The sequence below is a fragment of the Watersipora subatra genome, chromosome 10 (genome assembly GCF_963576615.1).
Source record: "Watersipora subatra chromosome 10, tzWatSuba1.1, whole genome shotgun sequence".
Lineage (NCBI taxonomy): Eukaryota > Metazoa > Bryozoa > Gymnolaemata > Cheilostomatida > Watersiporidae > Watersipora > Watersipora subatra.
Window position 1 is genome coordinate 10,403,996 of NC_088717.1, and position 22,429 is coordinate 10,426,424.

At 34.5% G+C, this 22,429-nt stretch overlaps 1 protein-coding gene across 1 annotated transcript; it reads right to left on the reverse strand.

Moving 5' to 3' along the window:
- Nucleotides 1-10,687: 10,687 nt before the first annotated feature.
- On the reverse strand, nt 10,688-12,336 carry LOC137406420 (neuropeptide-like protein 31). The gene is made up of 3 exons (XM_068093001.1): nt 12,291-12,336; nt 11,588-11,876; nt 10,688-10,912 (listed from the first exon to the last, which is right to left on the reverse strand). The coding sequence occupies exons 2-3, from the start codon at nt 11,850-11,852 to the stop codon at nt 10,902-10,904; spliced, it is 276 nt and encodes a 91-aa protein (XP_067949102.1). The 5' UTR covers nt 11,853-11,876; nt 12,291-12,336; the 3' UTR covers nt 10,688-10,901.
- Between the last annotated feature and the right edge of the window lie 10,093 nt (nt 12,337-22,429).

Consider the following 22,429-nt stretch of genomic DNA (forward strand, 5'->3'; position numbering starts at 1 on the left):
ATGCTATTTTCTTTATGGTTTATCTTTCAACATTTATTTTGATTGATAAAAAAGAAGCATTTAAACTGTAAATATTTGTTTTTTAGATGAAAAAATTATAAGATAATAGTCATATTCGCATTTAGACATATTAGCAATGATGCTATCGAATAATATGCTATAAATTTGTAAATTTTTAAGTTTTAAAATGATAATTTATCAAACGCTACAAATATATATTCATGAACAAGTGAAATAAACGAACCATACTTATATTACATGCAGAAACAAAAATTAACATTCTTGATACAAAAATATTTCCATCGTTTGCTCGGAAGCTGCCTTCTGATTGTCACTCTAGATGGAATGAACATCTTCTAGTTGTCCAATACGTTCCACAATGTTTTCTAGCCTCAACTCTTTTTTTGCACTACTGAACTAGTCGATATTAGCGTCCAAACAATTTTTTGGCAGGGCAAAACTTTTATGCGTTGTATTTAGCACAAATGCAGCTCGAAAAAAGTTTGCTCGCTAAACATAACCTTTGGCCCAAAACTTGCAAATCACCGTTTTTATATGCAAATTCTTCAAAGTATTAAGACCGCGTTAAACAAGAAAGTGCTATTAGTCTGAGACAGTTATTGATTATTTCTATGGTGTTGCTTTCAAAGTTTTAACAAAAAACAAACAAAAAGCTTTGGAGTTGAACAATGACAGAATTGATTGTTAATAATGTAAACAATTCCTTATTAATACGATTTTTTTACACTTTTCTACTGATCACTTGATATTATGGGTTCATAAAGATCAAAGATAGTCAGTGGTAGTCAAATGGAAATGGCATTCAAATGGAGGGTAGCACTCTATTTTTTAACTCTTCTCTCATAGTGGCGGTCAAATAGAGGTGGTGTTCAACTACAGGTTTGATGGTATTTGCTGTTTAATATATTCAGATCATATCCCCAATTTGCCTGACCACCCATTACATTTTTACTTCTCAAAAAAAGGCTTTGCATTTTATACGAGACACCAACACCTTGCCAATTTACACTAAGAAATGGCGTCATGCAGAAAGAGCTTTTTCTTCCAATATACCATAATTTTACTTCACTGTTCTTTAATTTTATTTTATTATTTTGTCTCATAGTCTAATATATTTTGAATGACGTTGACCGGTGATGATAGGGTTTATATCTATATAAAACGCTAGCTGTTTACCGCTGGTAAACTTCAATAATTGCTTGTAGCAAACTGTGTTACCCCCCACACCTAAATCAAAAGTAACCTCACACCTAGCTACAACTGTCTGTAAAAACTTGATTATGACATTTTGAGATAAAAAATTTGCCATTAAAGAATATTGTTGTTAAAAGAATTGAAGATTCGTTGTTAAAAAATTAAGTTGTTTCAAGTTGTAGGTTTGGTTAACTATTCTGGTAGATTAGGAATTGTTTTTGTAATTAGCTGTATAATAGCCACTGATATCTTTCATCATGCATGTGGTAGAGTTATGATTGGTCTTTATTTGGTGTATTACTCAAGTTGAATAACTTGAGAAGCTTCATGTTTTCTTTTGAGACTTGTTATGATTGCTACGTTTCCACAGAGTGATATTTGTAGTAACACACCCTCATATGGCGCTGCAATGTTATCATAGAAACAACCGTGTCACTCATTCTGTCATGATTTGGTGTTGATGTTTGGACACCTGTGCGATTTTGCCATCTTTGTGCCATGAAAACAGCTTTAACGACCAACAGAGTTGGACTTGTGCATAAGTCTTGCTTATCTGTTGCTTCAGATGCAGAAGCTCTTGTTGTTGACACGCTCTTAACACATAAGGCGTTGACTTCAATTTTGTAATGATGCATCTTAATAAACTAGGTTTGATAACAAGGCTTAGATCAATCATTCAGATGGTTACTAATACGTAGTTCTCTTAACAAGGCTCAACACAAAAATTACGTATTATAAAGAAATGTGGAGCAATAATGCATTTGTAATCATATGAGTTCTGTTAGCTAGCTTAAGTTACAACCAACTAGACTGCAGCCATAGCAATGATCTACATGTACATCGGTTTTTCATATGCATCTTCACATATATTCCAAATGATTAGATTATTTCATGAGGAAACGACTCTTCATTAATTTGGAGTTGTCAGTCTTGTAATCAAATATGTTAGTAACCTTTCTTCCTGATTCATTCCCCTGTAACAAACAACTGTTATGAGCTCATACACTTATTGCTAGTGTTATAATATAGAATATTTTCAGCTCGGTGTTCGTGCACAGATAATTTCTTTGGACCAGAGTGTCTGACGCCTAAAATTTGTGAGCTCAGCCCTTGCGACGATGTTGACAAATACTGCGAGTCAGATGACGGAACAACAAGCGTTTGCGCTCCTGTCTCTCGTGTCTTTGCAAAATACAAGTTCTTCGATATTACAGCTGCACGAGGATGTACTAATGAGCAGTGCAAGTAAGTACCGTATACAAGTATTGGCTACAGGAGTCAGTGTTTGGCAGCGATAGTAACATTGATGCATTCAGAATGTGCTTCCGCTAGTATCGGCACTACTGTCAGTCTTTTTTGTGTTGCTCATGTGTCTAGTTCCTCTAGCAGCTAGCACACTCTCTGTATTTTATAAAGTTACATAGAACAATATTCCTATTATTGCTTTAATTTCTTAACAATTAAAAATAAAAGAAGTTACAAAAGTGTCGTTTGCTGTTCAATATACTCCCCTAGAAGTACAATCCCCTATGAGTATTTCTAAAATTAAAAATAATTTGGACTATGATTACTTTGGTAATATGTTAGGGAAACACTTTCTCAGTAAAAGCTAAAACACTTGCCTGCAATCAATACTGCCCTAGGAGTATAAGGGGTGTATGTAAGAGAGTATTGCTAAAACAGCCATATTGTTAGAAGCTTCGTAAGCCACACATGTACATGTAGATTTCTAGCATGTGTCGCTCCTGTAACATTAGTGCCATGCTCATGTAGTGTGTGCATGTTTTAAATCATGGATCTGTTTAACCAACTTTCTGCGGAAAAAGTTTGGCTCACTCTATTTCAAGCTTATAAGTGGTTTTGCAAGCAATTGTTTTAGCTTTTGCTGAGAAATTGTGCTTCCCTAACATATTACCGAAGTTATCCTAGTCCCAATTCTTTTTAGTTTTAGAAATCTTACTTTCTTTGTGCGTTAATGGTTCAATTTGATAAAAAACTTTTTACTCTCATGTGAACTAACAATGTCATAGATATGCAATCAAATTTTTTCCAGAAGGAATTTAAAATCCTTGTTGGCTTTATCTTGGCATTCCTAAAAATCTTACATTTAGAAAGTAAATTTTTTTGTACAAATTTCACTAGTTAGAAAAATATTTTTCAGAAAAATTGCAAAAATTTTTTTTAGGTAAATTATACACAGAATACAAGCGCTTATGTAGTGATTTTAAAGAGCTGCAAAACATTTTTTATAGTTGCAGCTTTAGTCACTATTATTATTTCTCATCTACACTTGTAGCTGCTAGATACAACTAAATACACTGTGTTTTTCATTTCCTGAGTAACCTATCATTCAATCACCGAGGATTTTGGAATCGTATCTCATACTATGGTATCTACACTTGACAGTGCAACTATGCCGGGCAGTGAGTGTTTGGGGGAGCGATGTGGCTGTCCTATAGGGATGACATCGTTGAAACGAATTGGTCAGCCACCAAGATGTGTAGCAGGTGCCATGCCATGCAACGTCTCTCACCAGGGAGAGTGCTCGACCATACATCCTGAGATGATATGTTCTGGTAAGGTTTCTGCCCTTGTAGAATAAATTTAAAAAAAACAATTCCACGAAATCTTTTTTAGGATGTTCGCAATATCACGGTATTCAAAGCAATGCATCTCAAATAGTGGAGCGACCCTCCCTTTCTACCGAAGAGCAAAAGGCTTGATCAAGGGGCACTTTTGACCTTGGGGAGCATGCTTTTTTATTTTTGTTTGTTACTGTCCTAGCATGAAGTGCAGTTGCACTTATACTGCATTGGGGAGGGAAAGTGGTGCTCTCATTGCGAGAGTGAGTAGCCAGCATTCACTCTATGGTGCGAGGGTTTTATTTGTACTGAGCATGCACACTGTGCACATAGCAGGAGTCTGGAGTGTTAAATCTTTTCTGTCGCAGTAAATATAGTTACTTTTCTTGTCAACAGGTCCATATTTCTTTCCTTTTTTCAAACGTTAATAAGGCGACAGTGTTCTGCAGAAGTATACTTTTAACAATTTTATAGACAAACTAGCGGAATGCCTGGCATTGCACAAGTATTAAACCAGCTTATAAACAGTGGCAGATAATGTAGTTGTCTGCCACTTGCCATTAGCCTGCCACATTGCCAATGGCTAATTTGAGTAAGCTAGTATTCGTATTGCCAAACTTACTAATAAGAGCTGTGAGAGCAAGCTTTCGAGATGATGCACCGTAATGTAATGCAGAGTCGCTATGTGTATTTTATCCTAGACAACCACTCATATCACCAAATGAATTCAATGCATCTCGCTTTGCCGCTCTTATTATACATTATACAGATCTATATCATCAGAGAATTCCCCTGAAAAAAAAGAACAGAAATGACGTTGCCTGAAAAATATTTAGTTGATAATGTTAATATCAGCTTTTTTTAGAATAGGCTGATTTGTACCACATGTCCTTGACATTATGTGAGTTCTACCACTTGTCCTTGTCAATGAAACTGTTATGCTCAAAATTTGCTTTGATTTTATGTCTACCATATGTTATGGAAACAACAGGTGGTTTAGGGTTCATCTGTATGTTTTACCTGTTATGGAAACAACAGATGATTTAGGGTTTGACTGTATGTTTATCAGCAACTATGGAAACAACAGATGGTTTAGGGTTCGACTGTATGTCTACCACCTGTGCTTTATGATTCGACTAAATGTTTATCATTTTCTGGATGTGTAATTTTGTAATTTGGGTCACCATTGCATGACCAGAGTTTAAAAATAAAATCGCTAATGAGAATAAATAAGTTTGGTTTGATTAAATAAACTTAAAAATCAATCTGATATTCTTCTCTCTGTCCTGCAGGTAACTCTGAGTATATCGGAAAGGTGGCTCTCAGACCTGTTGGATATGTCTCATTCTGTCTCTGTGCCCTGCCAGAGTACTTCGATACTGCAACTGGAGCATGCATGGCCCAGGTGAGCGTGTATGCAATCTCAGATAGTGTGTACATGCAGTGCTGATCTTTTGTCCAGGCTTGATAGACCTAAATTTGTGGTGAGATTAGGTGACCTACTTAACACTAGTCATGCATCAAGTATCAGGAGAAACTTTGCTGACTTTGTTCACTATGTTGCCATGACGCGTATGACTCGCATCATGCTGATTTGGAGTTGTGTGCTCATTCAGTTATCTTGCAAATTAAGTGTTTCTATAGACATTCACATGATGTGCATTCACTTCTGCGCCTTGTTGAAAAAAGGTATTGTACGGTGTATGTTAAAAATTAGGGAAACACGTGTTAGCAGCACTAAAATGTGAAATTCGATTGAGAAAGGACGATGGAAGTAGCGAAAATGTTTAAAACTGAATAGCTGGCGCGGTATTTTAATGCGCATCATTCACTAGTGCTGTTTCCATCATTTGCAAGCATGATGGATTCGATAGAGTTTTGCGAATCGCAAAACTCACTTTCTGGCGGATTTATGTCATTTCCATGATGCAGTTAACTTGTGGATTGGCTCAAATTTGCAAATCATGCGCGTCATTGAAACAGTAATTGTGACTGTTCAATCAAACATACTTTTAGGCAAGATATTTACAAGAACTTTTTTATTCTTGCTTCTATTTGAATGCATGGGATGAAGTTGGAAGTTTTTATCTCAAAATAGCATAAATTTATATTATATTTTATAAACCGGTTAAAGTCATATTTCATATTCTGATTAGGTGAATGAGTAAGCCAATCATAGCAGATTGTCAATTAAAAGTATTTGGCACCACTGACATGCACCACTATGCTATACTCCGTCATCAATGCTGACGACCTTTTTCGGATTCATGCACTAGATTTGTCAGGTTTTTCACTTTTGAAGCTGCATTAGCTCTACGTAAAATATCATTAAAGGGTAAAGCCTATTGCAGCAAATCATTTTTTGTGTCTCTGTGAAAAATCCACTGTGACCCTTGACCTTTCTAACTTGAGAAAATCAACCACTTAGAGCTGAGAGAATAAATATATTTCTTCAGGAATAATAAAGTACAAGCAGAGTGTATTACAACTTAGAGAGCTGTATCATATGAACGCTTCTGATGAGGCGCATCTGATGAGGCTTCTGCGTGCTCCTGTATACTAGAGGACCCGCGCCTCTAGCTCAGGGGTCGGCTAGTCATTTCTCTTCCGGCGGCCTTTGGCTAGTTCAGTTTGGTTAGAGTCGCTCTCTCGGTGCGGTTGGATCGAGTCCTAGTGTTATCTGACAAGACATTTCTATTTTCTGGCTGGGCAGTGGGCTAGAAAGCACCTGCCACTCTGGGCGGCACCTGCCATACATTCACGTTCAAGTAGTATTGCTATTATAGAATACTTTTTGAGGCATTCATTACTGTTTATTTGTTACTGATTTTTAGAAAAATACGTCAGAGAGTGCTGAGTTTCTTAGAGTATTTGATGACGTGAATCCAGCTCTATCGGGAGCTGTGGTTGCCATCATATGTTTGGCTATTGTCGGAATTGGTGAGTAGTTTTGTTGTTTGTGCCTCTAGCTTCATCAATTTTTATTGTTGGATTTTCAAATCAAATCTTTGCAAATCTTTCTCTCCTGGATATGGACTAGAATGCTACATCAATATATTATCAGATCAACAAGAATTTTTCAAATATCATGTAAAATTTGCTCGAACATTTTAAAAATACGTTTGAAGTTGTTTTAAATTTCACAGTTTGGTGAATTAAAGTAAATTAAAAATAGTAAATAAATGAAATTTAAATTATATGTAGTGTAGGAGTGAATTAGACCTTGAATTTTTATCACTTACTCTACCACAAAACGTACACATTGAGACTCCTACATTCCCATTCACATATCTTTGGGCTAATTTAATTATGACAACATCTTTTTACTGGTTATTACTTTATTAATGTTGTTTTTACGTGTAGTTTATGTTTTTACATTAAGTTTTTTACATAGTTTTATATAATGAACATAGATTACATAATTTATATATATAAAAGTTTTATATATAATAGTATTATATATATTTCATTTAAATGCTATATGTAGTTACCTGAAGTATTTATCATTGTTTTTTAAGATATGAGGCAAATTTAACAATGTATAATGTATTCATACGAAATATTAACTTTGAAATATGGAGCAAATATCAAAATGAATTCTTTTTGTGTGTCAGGGTTGACTATATTGCGCCACTCGACTCGTATGTTTAAGTGTCTTATTGCTGGCACCATTTAAAATTAATTTTAAAAATATGTAGTTTTTGTCAAGCTGTAGCACTCAAAAGATATTTGGTTATTACTTCTGTATAGAGTTGCTCTACCCTCATTAATTTTGGGATGATAAAAGAACAATGTTCCTGTCTCTTACAAGGGTAAATGTAGCTGCTCATGTTTTTAGGAGTCCTCATTGTCTCTGTTCTTGTTCTCAAGAAGCGTAAACAAGATGATGAGAATGCAGTAAAAGCAAAACGGGAGGCTTCTCGTGCTTCTGCTCTCTCAACTAGAATCAGCGCCTCTAAAGCTGCTGAGAGTGAGATGTAGTTATCTACAGCTAAGATCTACAAGTAGCATTTACTGTTCAAGTAAAGCCCATGGAATCTCAATGCGGTTCGACGTGTCTGTCATAAACTCTAGTTGGCAATTTGTAGTTTTCGGTACTCCGTGTATCGAAATTGTTAACTTTTTGTTCCAAATGTAGTTTTGTGTCACGTGTGTTGATGTGTGTGTCAAAAAAATTTCTGGTATCATCATAGTTCAGTTATGTCGTTATGTGATTTCACTCAAAATACACCCAATTTTACAAAAATACACCGACTTTTCACAATTCAATTCATTTTAGTTTACCACTTCATCAGAATTGATTATTAACCTCTTGAAATGTTTAGACTGAGATCTTCGTGGTTTATGCTGGTCCAAGGCTGAGACTGAGGTTAGAATTGCTGATAGCTATAATTTACATCAGCAAATAAATGAACTGAAGTATGACAGTAGAAGCGCTAGAAGCTCATCAGTGTTATCTGCCCTTATCCATAATTATAACTAGTCTTCATCTTTTTGCCAGCAATGATACTTTCTGAAGACATGTGATTCAGTAAGCCTAAATTCTGTTTCTATTCATTCGAATGAAAAGATGTAATGTTTGTGCAACATGCGGCAAGTCTAAAGTTCAAGGTCATCAGTTATAAGACAAATATTTAAACCTAAATGCTCATGTGCTACATACATGTAAGTGAACTGATATGCTGCTGTGGAGTTAATAACATGAACTTGAAAGAAGTACAGGAAGTGAAGTTATCACTGAAATAGCAGTTTAACCACTACATCACTTCTGCTACCTGGCTATTTGAGGGATGATCAGATAGTACACCTGCTATTGGAGTTGTCTACCCATAGGTATACACCATTTTGCCATAAACAGGGTGTGACAAGTCATGCCTCTATTAAATGTCCCAGACAAGAAAGAGCATATTTTTGGAGAGCTGTCACACGGAACACAAGCTATCAACAATTATCTGTTACTTTGAGTTCAACACACTCAGTTATTTAGGATATATTGAACAACTGTGTTATACTTGAAGGCTTATTATTTTACATGTTCCTCAACTAGTTGCCACTAGTACCCTGCTAGTGATGGATGAACGCTCTGAATCTGAGGCTACTAAAAAGATTGGAACAGTTGATGATGGTGCAAAAAGATATTCACAGAGTAGTGCAACTGATGGTAGTGATGAATTTGAGAGTGCAAAACACTTTCTTGAAGGGTTGGTGAATTTACATTTATTTCATAGCTTATCTATTGACTAACAATAACAGCACTTCTGAAATACTGTCTTAGAATTCTAGAAAGATGATCACAGCACAACAGGAAAATTAGAGTTATCCGCCTACCTGTTGCACTTTCACAAGCTGTTCAGAAGTTATCATGGACCGCTACAACCAATTTTATAAATGGCTCTCTTTATCACTTTATAAATTCTTATTTTTATTAGATTTTGATCTTCCAGAAAGGTTTATTTGATACTTTCAAAGGCTACTTCAAATATACATGGTTGAGTTCATCTCTGACTGCATACGCTTACAGCTTTAAAATCATGAGCATTCTAGCTCGACCAACATGCCATACATTCTTTTGCAGTTGAACTTGGTGACAAAAATCATTACCTCCAACTAAGTTTTCTAACTCATGGTATGGCCTCAGCAAAAAGTAACACGAAAACTCTGCAGTGTATTTCATCTATGTTATAAATAGCTAAAGAGAAGTTGTATAACCACTATTATTCTCGAGCGGCTGTTTGCATAACTTTGGATGAGTAATTTTCATTAATATAAACTCAGTGCAACGATTACTGGAGTCAAAGTACAGTAATATAATCTTAAAATGATATAAAATTTAAAAAGCTTGGAAGCTGTAAAAACAACACATGTAGTATGGCATATTTAAACCATGAATTAATATGGATAGACAACTCCAATTATAAAGAAAGTCAAAGGAAGACTGTTGATGCAATATTTTCATTTAAATTTAAATAAATTCTACTGTAAACATACTCTTCGTAATCAGCATCTGAAGCTAATATTGAAAGTCAATTTTAAAAATTTTTTCCCAGATTTTGAATTAAAACAAACAACCAAAATTTAATGTAGGTTAAGAAGTAAACGTTTATTCTTACATGTTCGTTTATTCTCACATGTTTGTGTTTTGACAGCTCTGTTGCAATATAGAATATACAAGTTGATCTCTTACTTTTCTTCAATTAGAATAGATTGGTGATCAATCCTCAACAAGGCCACTGATGGTGGCAGCTAGAGCATGAACTCTTAGATTACTTACACTACAAAATCAACAATGCAGGTTATTCTGTACTATGATCTATACTATGCTCTATACTACGATCTACAGTATGATCTATTATACTATAATATATACTATTAGTTATACTATGATCTATATTATGATTTATACTATGATCTATACTATGATCTATGATATGACAAAAAAATCAGATAGCACTGTTGTTATCTGTTGAGGCAGCAGAAAAATTCATTGCCGAAGTCCAAAAATTTTTTGCATATCAATTCATAAAATCTAATATAATTTGCAAAGCCCGTCTTAGCTGCCACATAATATATGAAACATTGAGCCAATTGTTCTGGAGTAAAACTATTTCTACTAGACAACATATGAAAGCCTTCTGGTGTATATTATAGCTGCTCTAACACTAACGCTCCGTAAGATGGGCTGGTGAAACTAAACTGCTAGTTGGTTTTACACTACGCACAGCACTGCTCTATTAGCATCCTTCATGTAGTTGTTTATTGTAATTTTATATCATGTAATGAAGTGCCTCAAACTGATTGAAGTTGATTTGAATTGGTTTGCGTTGATATAAGTCGGTTAGCTAACCAGTTTGTGTTTGCTAGCTAGACTTTTCATTGAGATCAATTGAACATTTGTAGTTAGTGAAAAAGTATGTATTTCAACAGAATAACAAGTTGAGAAATTTTGTAACAGTTAAAACAAAAAACTTAAACAAATAGTAAATAACATCACTGATTTCAGAGCAAAAATTCATTCTAAAAGTCTTTTGTCGATTCTCTTCAGGAAGTTACTGTTTTCCATCGGTCATCGTTGTCCAGTAGTCATTGTTGTCCAGTGGTCACCAATTAGTATCGGCCTAAAAATGTCAACAATGAATGTAATCAATGTGCTCTGTAGCCAAAACTTGGCTTGTGTTCATCCAGTTACTCACGGAAATAAATTAACATACATTACTAACAAGTTGATGGTTGTTTTACTAATAATTCTAAAACCAGGGACAAATCTTCATAAGCTGCTGAGGGCATATATGTTAAAAGATTTCTTGAAAAGTAATTTTTAAAGGGTTTTCCGGTCTGAATTCTTAAAAATTCTGTTAAGAAAATAGGTAACTCAGTGGCTATGCTTTTGACACGTGGTTGCAAGGCTAAATATTCAATATTCACCAATTTTCATTTCAGAAAAAATGAAAGACGAAAAAACCTCTTGCAGTTTATATTTGTGCATGATCTCTCATTGAAACAACAGTTGTCGTTAAAACCTTTGACAAGATGTAGAGTGCTATTAAATATATTTTATTAAAATCTTTTAACTTTTTGGCAACTTTTTGCTTATTCATTTTCTAGCTATAAAATGCTCTAAAAATGAGAATTCAACTTGAAAAAAATACTTTCAAGAAAATAATAGCGACTTTTAGTTTTAGATTGATGCTTAATAGAGAACTTCTTGAGCATATTTCCAATAAAGCTTCATAGAAACAGATAGAATAAACGACTAAATGATAGAACAACTGTATGTCAACTACTCAACTTACCAACATTTCTCCTGTATCCACCACCATAGGATCTTTGACCTCTGCCAAATCCTCGTCCTCCTGATCGCCTGCCATATCGTTGACCATACCTTCCACCATATCGACTTCCGAATCGGCCTCCAAATCGACCATTATTTCTGTAGTAATTGTTGTAGCCACCATAATTGCCTCGGTAGACGCTGTTGCCATATTTTCCAAGATTGTTAAGATAACTAGCAGAAGCCAAGGCAAGACAGAGAGCCAGAATTAGAGCAAGGACCTTCATGTTTGCTATAGGTTGTGTTGAAACCTGTAATACAATAAAAACTAAAGAGGAATGTCAAAAATTCAGAGAACGTTTAAAACTTTAGCGAACATAATGTTTAACATTTTCTTAAATATGAAGTTAGTAAACAAAAGTGTGTAAAAAATTTGGCATATACTTGCTATCAATGAGCTAAAACACACAATTATTGGTCATATACTAATGCAATTTTAGACCAGATACTTATTCGAGTTCTGAAATGTATAATTTTTAAATAATCGTGCTTACTATTCAATTCTTTTACAAAAATATTATTTTTTATTTTATTTATATATTTCAAACCAAATATGCAAAATTAGTTAAAATACAGAAGAAGTATGTTTTGTCGATATCAATAAAAATGTTTAATTTTTTGTGTGCTACAAATTACCAAAAATAAGTATAATGCTACTGCTTTACCTGTTATGATCTGCTAAAGAACTTGGCTGAGAAGCTGTAATGATGTGATGATAATAGAGTAAAGCTGTTCTTTTATAGCAAACAACCAGGTACTTAATTTACTATTAATCATCATCGTGTGTTTATATTTTGCTTATTCATCTCCCCTTGCACGTAATCATTTCTAACAGAGACAGGTTGCTTCCTAAAGTAAAATTATGTTTAATTGCTGAATTGCATTAGTGCCAGAACCTTCCGCTTTTTAGCAGAAGCACGTAAAGTATAAACAAAGTGTCAAGAATATTTAGGCATTTCTCTTATCATGTTACTTTGGGCTAAAAAGCTGACACGTTTCAACTTCAGCTGGCATACGACCGCAGGCGTGTCCTGTTATACACTTGATGCTATAACACTTCTTAAAATGAGAATTATAGTAAATTTTTCAACTGTAGCTGGCAATAATTTTGATTATAATACGAGTGGTGTCTGTCTGTCTGTCCATCCATCATAGGGTTAAAAGCTAGAGTAAAATAATGCTTTGTACAGGATTTGATCTTATGAAACTCAGATTCCCAGCCCAACACTCTAAATTCTGATCTTATTGCCCGTTGTCTAGTATTTCAGAATCACTTTGCATATACATATATATAGTATCTTTTATCTCTCACTGCACACTCATTCACTAGGGTACTAATCTAGTTAATAAGGAATTATTGATCATCTTGCGACCTTCTACGCAACTATCCAGTCTTTTCTGTTTTCATATACAAAAACATTTCCAAAGTTTTTTAACGTGTTTGCTTACAACTTTACATAGGCTGGTTCCCAAAGTTTGCAAGAGGCCTAATACTAAAGTTGTATCTCTTTGCTTTTTTAAATGCAAGTCTTAGCTATTATTAGCCTCTTCTTTGTCTTCAATGTTCAGGCAAGCTCACTGATTATCAAGTTGATCAGGTAGTTTTCCTGCTTATAAAGAAGATAAGAAACTGTTTTGGACTGTATGCTTGCTGTATAATAAAAACAAAATATAACGTTATGCAGCAGCTTTTTTAAGGCAAAGGATTTCATTTAGATAAATATTTTTGTTTGTGTTTTCTCTTTTTCTCACTCACTAAAGCAAATATCCTAGTATATTAGCTATGCAAGGCTGAATAACAATACTCTACATGTATATATAACTCTATTTGAAAGACTTTGCTTTATGCTTTTGTTTTGTGATAAAAATGGAGTCTAACTTTGTTTAAAATTTATATTAATAAAACTCACTTTGTTATTAGCGTGTGCGTGTGTGCATTTGTGTGTGTGTGCGCGCACATGTGTGTGTCGGGATTTGTGTGCCAGGATTTGTGCGCGTGTGTGTGTGTGAGCGTGTGTGCACATGTGCATTTGTGTGTGCGCGCATGTCTGCGTTTGCGTGTGTGTACATTGCATGCGAGTGTGTATGTCGAGATTTGTGTGCGTGTGCATGTGTGCGTTTTTGTGTGCGCATGCATGCACACAAACGCGCACACGCACATGCACACACACACACATACATATCGATTTTACTTACACAGTTCACAAAGATTTCAACACAGGTTAATTAACAAAAGAATAGCTACAGTATTAGTTAGTTGTAGGATGTATTGTTTTGTATTTTTTACAATGTTTCTGTCTGAAAAATATTTGACCATTTTATGAGTAAGTATGGCTGCCACTTTTGCAGTGAAATTACCATTCTGAGTCACATGGAAACAAAAATCTGCTTACATATGCGGAAGCATATAATATATAACATGTAGTATTAGTTGGTAGTATATCGTATTAGAATGTAGCGTATAGTACATAATATATAGTACATAGTATATAGTATGTAGTTTATCGTATATAAAATCTAATACTTAGAACATGGTATATAATATACAGTAAGTAGCATGTAGTATGTAGTATATAGTATTTATTTTTATATTTGTTAGAGAGTATATAGTACATAACATAGGCATATAGTGTATATATTGTCTCTTGCATTTTTAGATGTTCTACTGCTGCCACAAACATAGGTAAATGGTTGCAGGTAAATGCATCTTTTAGCTATTTACCTGCAACTAATGGAATACCGAAACCTTAGCAATCTGTTTTATTAAAACTTGTATGTCAGCCACATATGAAATACTAAAAAAGTAATTTTGTGTAGAAAATACCGCAAGTCATATATTAGTATGTTTGTGTTGACACGTGTGTCAGTTTTTGTCCACCTCCGCTAGTGACTAATTAAAATTCTGCAGCTGCATATAATTATAAAGTCCTGCAACATGATAATCAATTTTTATAATGCAATACTTGTGCTATATAGTGCTGCAATGAAGACAAGTTCATAGGCTGGAAATTCATAGCCACGAATCCAACTTTTATTGTAAAACGCCATATTTTGCATGCAATGTAGGTTTACTATAGAACTCCAATAAAACTCCCCAACTAATATTAACTTTCTATATTAGCTTTCTAACGTTCTATGTAACTGTTGGTTATATCCTTCCTTGAAAAGAATTAACTAAGCTGTGTACATATGCTGCATTTGATCACATAATTATATATAAATTTATCTAGATCTATCTGTTACATGAAGGTTCTCTCTGTGCTACAATTACTTAACTATTATTCCACTATTATTATTCTTTTACTATTTCGTAACAGCTTTTTAAATATTCAGTCTCTAAATATTTATCTCCAACCTCCATAATGTTTACCAGGTAATAAAAAACATCCAGAATTCAGCAAAGTTCATGAATCAATAATATTGTATAGGCAAAATTATTTTATAGAGCGGTATAGAAACCTATAGTATTTATTTAATGCAGACACATAGTAAAGAGCACCCAAACCATCATTCCTGAAAATTAATAACAAAACAATATGTTAACTTTAGTAACTATTGTTACCTACAATAACGTTAGTGTATTTAGTAGTTATGAGCTGCAATACAATGTAACATTACAATGCATTGCGTCCAGTACGTACCGTGGAGAGTTCTGACCTTTGAGACAGGCGTGTAGCATAAACGCTGAATTTAACTTACATGAATGTATCATACTAGACACATACATAAAGGAAGTTTTAGTATGTATTTTGCGAAACTTCAAACCTTTACCTGAAATTTTATCACCTATCTGTTTGCAAATCTGTTTTTACCATATAATTAATAACTACCATATAATTATTAATTACCATATTATATTAACCAGCAAATTATGCTGAACTGAGATAGCGAGCAACTAATAATCGAATAATCGCATAGCATATCAACATTTTTGCTATTTTTCAGTAATCGGTAAATGAATTGTAAAAGTTTAATTTTGAAAAAGAGTTTTGTTGATATTGTGCTGCATTTTATAGATTTAGGCAAAAAATATTTTATAACAGAGACATCAAAGTGATCAGAGGTAACGCGTGAGTACAGTGTATCAATTAATATGTCATTTAGCATGTGCAATCGAGAAAAAAGTATACAGTATATGGTAAGAGCTATAACTTTGGAAGAACTGAATAGCTTAGTGGTTAGTGTGCAATCAGAAACTTGTGGCTGCAATCTTCGTGGGTTCAAATCCAGCACAAAGTGAGCTTTTCGTTCCAAAATTTATTGCTATAGCTGGACAGACAGCTAGTGACAGATTCGAGTATTTATATATATATATATATATATACATATATATATATATACTAACTATATATACTAACTATGCTACGCTGGTAATAAAAATTATTTGGGCAGAAAATTGGTTTTTTTTAACATATAACAAAGTTTGCCATTTTAACTTTCAAACTACATATCATGAGAAAAGTGTTTTGTGTAATTGACATACTGTAAATTATGAGAAAAAATGAAAACACCTGTAAAGATTTTCAAACTTTGTCAAACAACTGTAACTTTTAAACTTCATATCATGAGGAAAATGTTTCCTGCAGGTCAACTAGATTAAAAAAATAAAACGACTGTAAAAAGGTTTAGATGTAAATGTGAAATTATTAGCAAGTAATAGCTACTGAGATGATACTGTAATGATACAATTATTACGAACTGAGAAACCAAAGTAAAAATTTTGAATGTGTAAAATTAATAATAACAATTCTTGCATAGAAGTGCGTGTGTATAAAAAAGGTTACTGTGCCACCAAAAACTATCTATCAAAATTTTCAATACGACGATACTGGTACCTCTCGATACTGATACAAATGTAAAAATGAGATATCGTACTGTTTTTGTCTGACCGAACGGAGAGATGATGTTGAGGCTCTTCTCACGAAGACATCATAATTGTCCGCATGAGAAGAATTTGCCTTGACGCCAGATATAGTAATTCAACCTTACGAAAAATATTTCTTAACATGGAGATCGTACCGCGTAGCCGCATTAATAAAATAATCAGTGTGCGCCATGGCTATAGCTACATGGATCTATGTGTCATTCTGGCTATAGCTATAACCTAAATGACACATAGATCCAAATACTTTGAGAAATATATATATAGATTGTTAATTTTTCCTACTCTTTTACTTCTTTCTACTGACGTTTTTTTATAATCTGAAATAATTTTTTTATATATTGGTAAACTCCATACAGTGATAAAAGCAGAGGTTGATATATGTTACTAAAAAAATTGTACTTTTAGTCTTGTTAAATTCTCACCCAGTATAACCCACAGATATCTATAGACAGTAAGGACAGTTTTCCTTTAATGCATACATAATCTTGACACATTATTTAACAAAAAAGGTTTATTTCTCTTTCTGTTATTCTGAGCTAATGATTGCATAAAATGATTTATCTCTTGTGTCAGGCTACATCATCAGGACTCACTTCTCTGACTGTTTATCTTTTGTTCAACTGTATTTTAATTACAGATAAGTTAGTGAGCCATCTTTGTCAATCAATGATTCTGCTTATGCCCTAACAGCTCAGCAAGTTAAGCAACCTTCAAGAATCAACAAAAGGAAATATCAAGCCTGCTTACTACAGAAAGTCATTATCAGTGACACTGAATAATTTCCTGTTAACATTTTACTGATGCTAATGTTCAGGTCACTTGTTCCGTTTGTATTCATAGAGGACAGCCTTACATATTTAGCCGCCAAGTTTATTGTGAGCGGTAATAATAATTACTTAAACTCGTACTGTTAAATATGTATTGCAATAATAGCAGTTTCATGGTTTTAATTGTGTTTTCTCGTGGTGGTTTTTAAAAGCTTGTTGCTTATATAACTTTACAGTTTGCCACACAAACACAGCTTAATGAAGAACAAAAAAGGGAGCAAAGAGCACTGGCTCCAGCCAGCGATTCTGGTGGTGTCAGGTCTAAAGCGAATTCTGACATTACTCTGCTGTCAGCGAGTAACTGCCTTAAAAATAGTCAAGAACAGTTCTAAGGCTGCTATATCTGTGGTTCTTTGGAACATTATCAGGATAGTTGTTCTAAAAACAACTAGAATCAGAGCGGTGGATTGAGACAGGATCCAGATCGAAGTCATGGATATTACAACAGTAACTCAAGTCCAAATCAGGCCAAATTATCTACATACGATGATAATAGCAAAAATGGTGAATCGGCATTTACTACGTTGGAGACAGATGTTGATTCCCAAAGATGGCTGATCGAGCTGCGCTATTAGTCACATTACAACAAATAAAGCTGTTTTTGGGATTAATTTAAGCTAGATTCACCTGAGTACGTTGTTGTTGTTGCTGCCGATGTGTCTCAAATTCAAGTAGTCGAAACAGGTATTGTGCAGCTGCAAATAAAGGTACATGGAAATAAAACCAAACAAGCTACACTTTACAATGTACTAAATATACCTGACCTACACAGAAATCTACTTTCTGTAAATGTAGCTGCCCAAAGAAGATATATAATACAGTTTGAACATTCGCGATGTTGGACTAAAAATAAAAGAAAGATGTTAGTAGCATCTGGTTCTGTAGTAAACTTTCTTAATGTTGCGTCTGCTATTCATACTGCTACTGCTGCTGTGTCTTTCTCGTTTCTGTGGCATCAACGTCTTGTCTATGTAATCGTAAGTAGCCTAAAAAACATGAGCCATTGCTATGAAGATAGCTGCAATGTTACCGACGAGCTAGTTGTCTGTGAAGCTTGCGAGAAAGGTAAAATGGCTCGATGGCCATTTTAAACTGATCGTGGTATTAAATCAAGTAGGATTCCTGAATTGGTAAATATGGATGTGTGTGGCTCTATGCAGAATGAATCTTTAGGTGGTAGCAAGTATTTTGCTTCAATTGTCAACGACTCTAGTTGGCACGTGCAAGTATATTTTATACATGACAAATCTAGCGTGTTCTAGGCATTTAGAACTTATGAATCATCAGTGCCAAATCAAACTAGACAGACTATAGGTACACTTTAAAGCGATGGCGGTGGAGAGTATACATACATCTAATAAGTTTGAGAGTTACCTGTCAGCTCAAGGTATACATCATCATGTCACCACTCGCTATTTTCTACAACAAAACAGCTCGCTGAGATATTTTATCGTACTTTTTGTGAGGCCGCTTGCTCATTGATTTTGCTTCATCATTGTCTGGGATTAATTTTTGAAAGAGGAGACAATTCTATGCGTTCAAGTCAGAAGCCTTACCTTCAACAAATAATTCAGAAGTGTGACACAAAAAATTGTAAGTCTGTCGCAACTCCGGCAGCATATGATGTTAAGCTGGATCAAAAGGATGGAAACAAATTAGCAGATCACAATCTCTATCAATCGATGGCGGGAAGTCTACTAAATGCTGCTGTATCTACTTGTTCAGATATCGTTGAAGCAGTGAGAGCTTTGGCCAAGTTTAACGCTTGCCCTACCCAGACTCATTTGATTGCAGCCAAATGAGTAATACATTAGCTGAAGGGCAACAAAGGTTTATGCCTAGTTTTTAGAAAACAAGATAAATCAATGGATGGATACACGGATTCGGATTACACAAGCAAGGCTGACCGGCACTCGAAATCGGGTGCAATCTTCATTAGCGCTGGTTGTCTAATCAGATGGTCTAGCAAGCGTCAGGCAGTCGTTGCCCTTTGTGCTACAGAGTCAGAATCTATTGTATTGTTTGATGGTGTTGTTGAATGCATGTGATTACATCAGCTATTCTCAGAAACTGGAACTGCACGGCTTAATTCTACAACTGTTTTTGTAGACAATCAGCTTGCAGCGATTGGAAACAGCCAGAAAACAAGCAGGCATACAAACACCTTGATGTAAAATGCCACTACGTTCGTAAGGCGAATGAAACTGGTGATGTCTGCACCGAGTTTTGATCGACAAATGATAATATCGCTGACAAATTCACGAAGCCGCTGCCAAGTGATTGATTCATCAAACTTAGAGACATGTTGGGTTTGAGCTAGTTAATTTCCTGACCAATGAAGATTAATTATAGCAAACACAAGACTGTTATTATTATTTTTTGTTTCTCGTTGATTAGAATCATTGTAGTTTAGTGTTACCAAACTGACTGTTGGTGCAATCATGTAACTAAGTGGGAGTATTGCAATAATAACAGTTTCATGATTTTAATAGTGCTTTCTCATTGTGCTTTGTCAAAGCTGGTTGCTTATCAGTACCTATAGCTTTTTTGTACAAAGTTTATTATGTGGGCTTTGACCATTGAAGTAACACCTAGAAATGAAGTTATTCCTTATAGAGTTTTGAGTTTTATCTTCTCCTCCTTTTGTAAAATACCTTGTTACAGACTCATACCTTATCATAGCAAAGACACTTCCAATAGACAGTTTGATAGGAGCAATGTGCCTATCAATTGATGACTGAATTGAAAGCATCGGGTAACAGTTTAGATGTATTTTTTCCTATGCTGTTTGTGACACTTGAGCTAATGTATATAGGAAAAGGAGATGTATCAGATTGCTTTGCTTTGCAGTTTACGGTGGTTTTTGTTTGTTCCTGTTGCTTCTGTTGTGTATTGAAATTCATGGTTATAGGCGATCTTTTTTAATGCGTTTTGGTACAGTTGCTTAATTTTGTCAAATTATTGTTTTTTGATGATAGTATGCTTAAAAATTTGTTTATGGTTAATTTTCCTATCAATAACTCAAACCCTTTTTAAAAAAGCACTCGATTTTGCCAGCAAACCAACCATGATCACCAGAGTAAAGAGAAAAAAAACCATGAAGCAATGTTGTGGCTGCCACGAAAAATCTTTAGTTGAACGTCTTCCAATTTTAATATGCCCAACTCGAAACATTTAAAGTTCCTTTTTTCAACCTAATTTATTTGAAAAGACATATATGTATATCTTTTATATTATGTATATATAATCTTTCAATTGAAAAAAATATAACTTATACATATCCATATGCATAAATTTACTTATCTATATCAATTCTAATGAATTATTTATTGTAAACAACAATTGAAGAAATTGTTAACGAAAAGTGGAGAATTAAACATATTTAACCTTACCAATATTTAATATTTACTAATGTGGTTGAACGCAGATCTCTAGAAAACTTTGCTATGAGAGGCACAAACTTAGATGTTCTAGATTGTAGTAGGTGAGACAACAAGTTGATGAGTTAATATAATCAGAATATTAGATACAACAAGTACATGTAGTACAATGATAAAAACAAATAGAAGTCATGAATCATTCTGACCACAGACCCATTTTGAGGGATTCTTATCCGCTGGGCTGAACTTGGTTAGCACAAAGAGTCTGTAACCTATTCTTTACCTTCTGTGTGTATCCTCGGTTTACGTATGCGTACAGAATAATATTTCCGATGCCATATAATGATTGAAGAATGTCTCTGACAAAGTCTTGTACATAAAAATGACTAGCAAAGGTTTCTCTACTTTTAGTCAAAAGAAGAACAGGTATTGCTATCAACGCGTTTAAAAATGTAGAGTAAAACAAAATGGTTGTTCCTCTTATATATCGAGATTCGTTGATCAACAGATGGTCTTCTTCCTTTAAATTACTTCTCGCTTTCATTCTTCTTAGTTCTCTTGTGACTCTGACGAGGAGAACTGTTGCACAACTTACTGTAAAGATTACATTCAGTACCATGAATATCGTTAAAGGTGTTTGAGAAGAGCAAAATCCCACAACATCTTCACCGGTCAAAACACATGATGCTAGCAGTGTGAGTCCTGTTCCAACAACCATGCTGATAAGCAAATTAACTATTGTCATTTTACCGATGCTCTTTATTATCTTGGAAGCCTGATAATCAAATGGCTTGCAAACGGCGTAGAATCTGTCGATGCAAGCTAGCAGAATTTGCCAGTATCGGAATATAACCGCACCTGCCTTTAGACTGTCGATCGTTAGACAAATCTTCACATTTGGTTGTAGATCTGGTGTGCCACTCGTCGCTAATGAACAAACAGTGTCGGCAATATCTGAAAAGCCGTATAGAATATCAGCCAGTGCCAAATATGCTAGAATCCAGAAGTAGTTCAGCTTTCTGACCTCAGGCACTCCACACAAAACTCTTATGTGTAGAAGGCTTATGATAACTGAAAAGATGTTGATAAACATTAAACAGATCCCAAATGTTATATTCTGTTCCCAACTTTCACCTGCGCTATTGTTATAGTTCTGATTATCCAAAGATCCATTCATTGTATCACGATATACACGCAAATATTCTTTATAAACCGACTTTGTTCGTCAAACTCTACACATGTACTCTGCACCTGTTACACTCTCACCCTTTGTATATACATTCAATCATCTACATCTCACGTAATCGATAGTTTATCAATTTAAATGCAGCATTAATTATGCAGAGTTTTGCTCAACATACGAAACAAAGACGATGCTCTAAACAGGAAACAAACTTGTAGAATTATATCCACATGAGCAAGTGCTTGTTGGAAAAAGTTGTTTTGCTCACTAATGACAGCTCATAGAGAACATTTGTATCTAGTTTTCAATGTTCCTGGAGTTTTTGGAAGGTCCGTGAGAAGTTTTTAATTTTTCAATTTCTAGCATTTAGTCAATAACACATTACATCAGCATCACTTAGTACTAAAAACAAGGTTGCAGCTCAGAAATACAAACCAGATGTACCCTGTGTATACACGTCATAAAGTATACAAGGGCGACAGTTAAAAGGGGCGGCTCTGAAAAAGTGGGGAAGCCATCGGAGAAATGC

What these genes read in the sequence shown, in the direction of transcription:
- LOC137406420 (XM_068093001.1), bottom strand. Translation starts at nt 11,852, where the DNA reads ATGAAGGTCCTTGCTCTAATTCTGGCTCTCTGTCTTGCCTTGGCTTCT.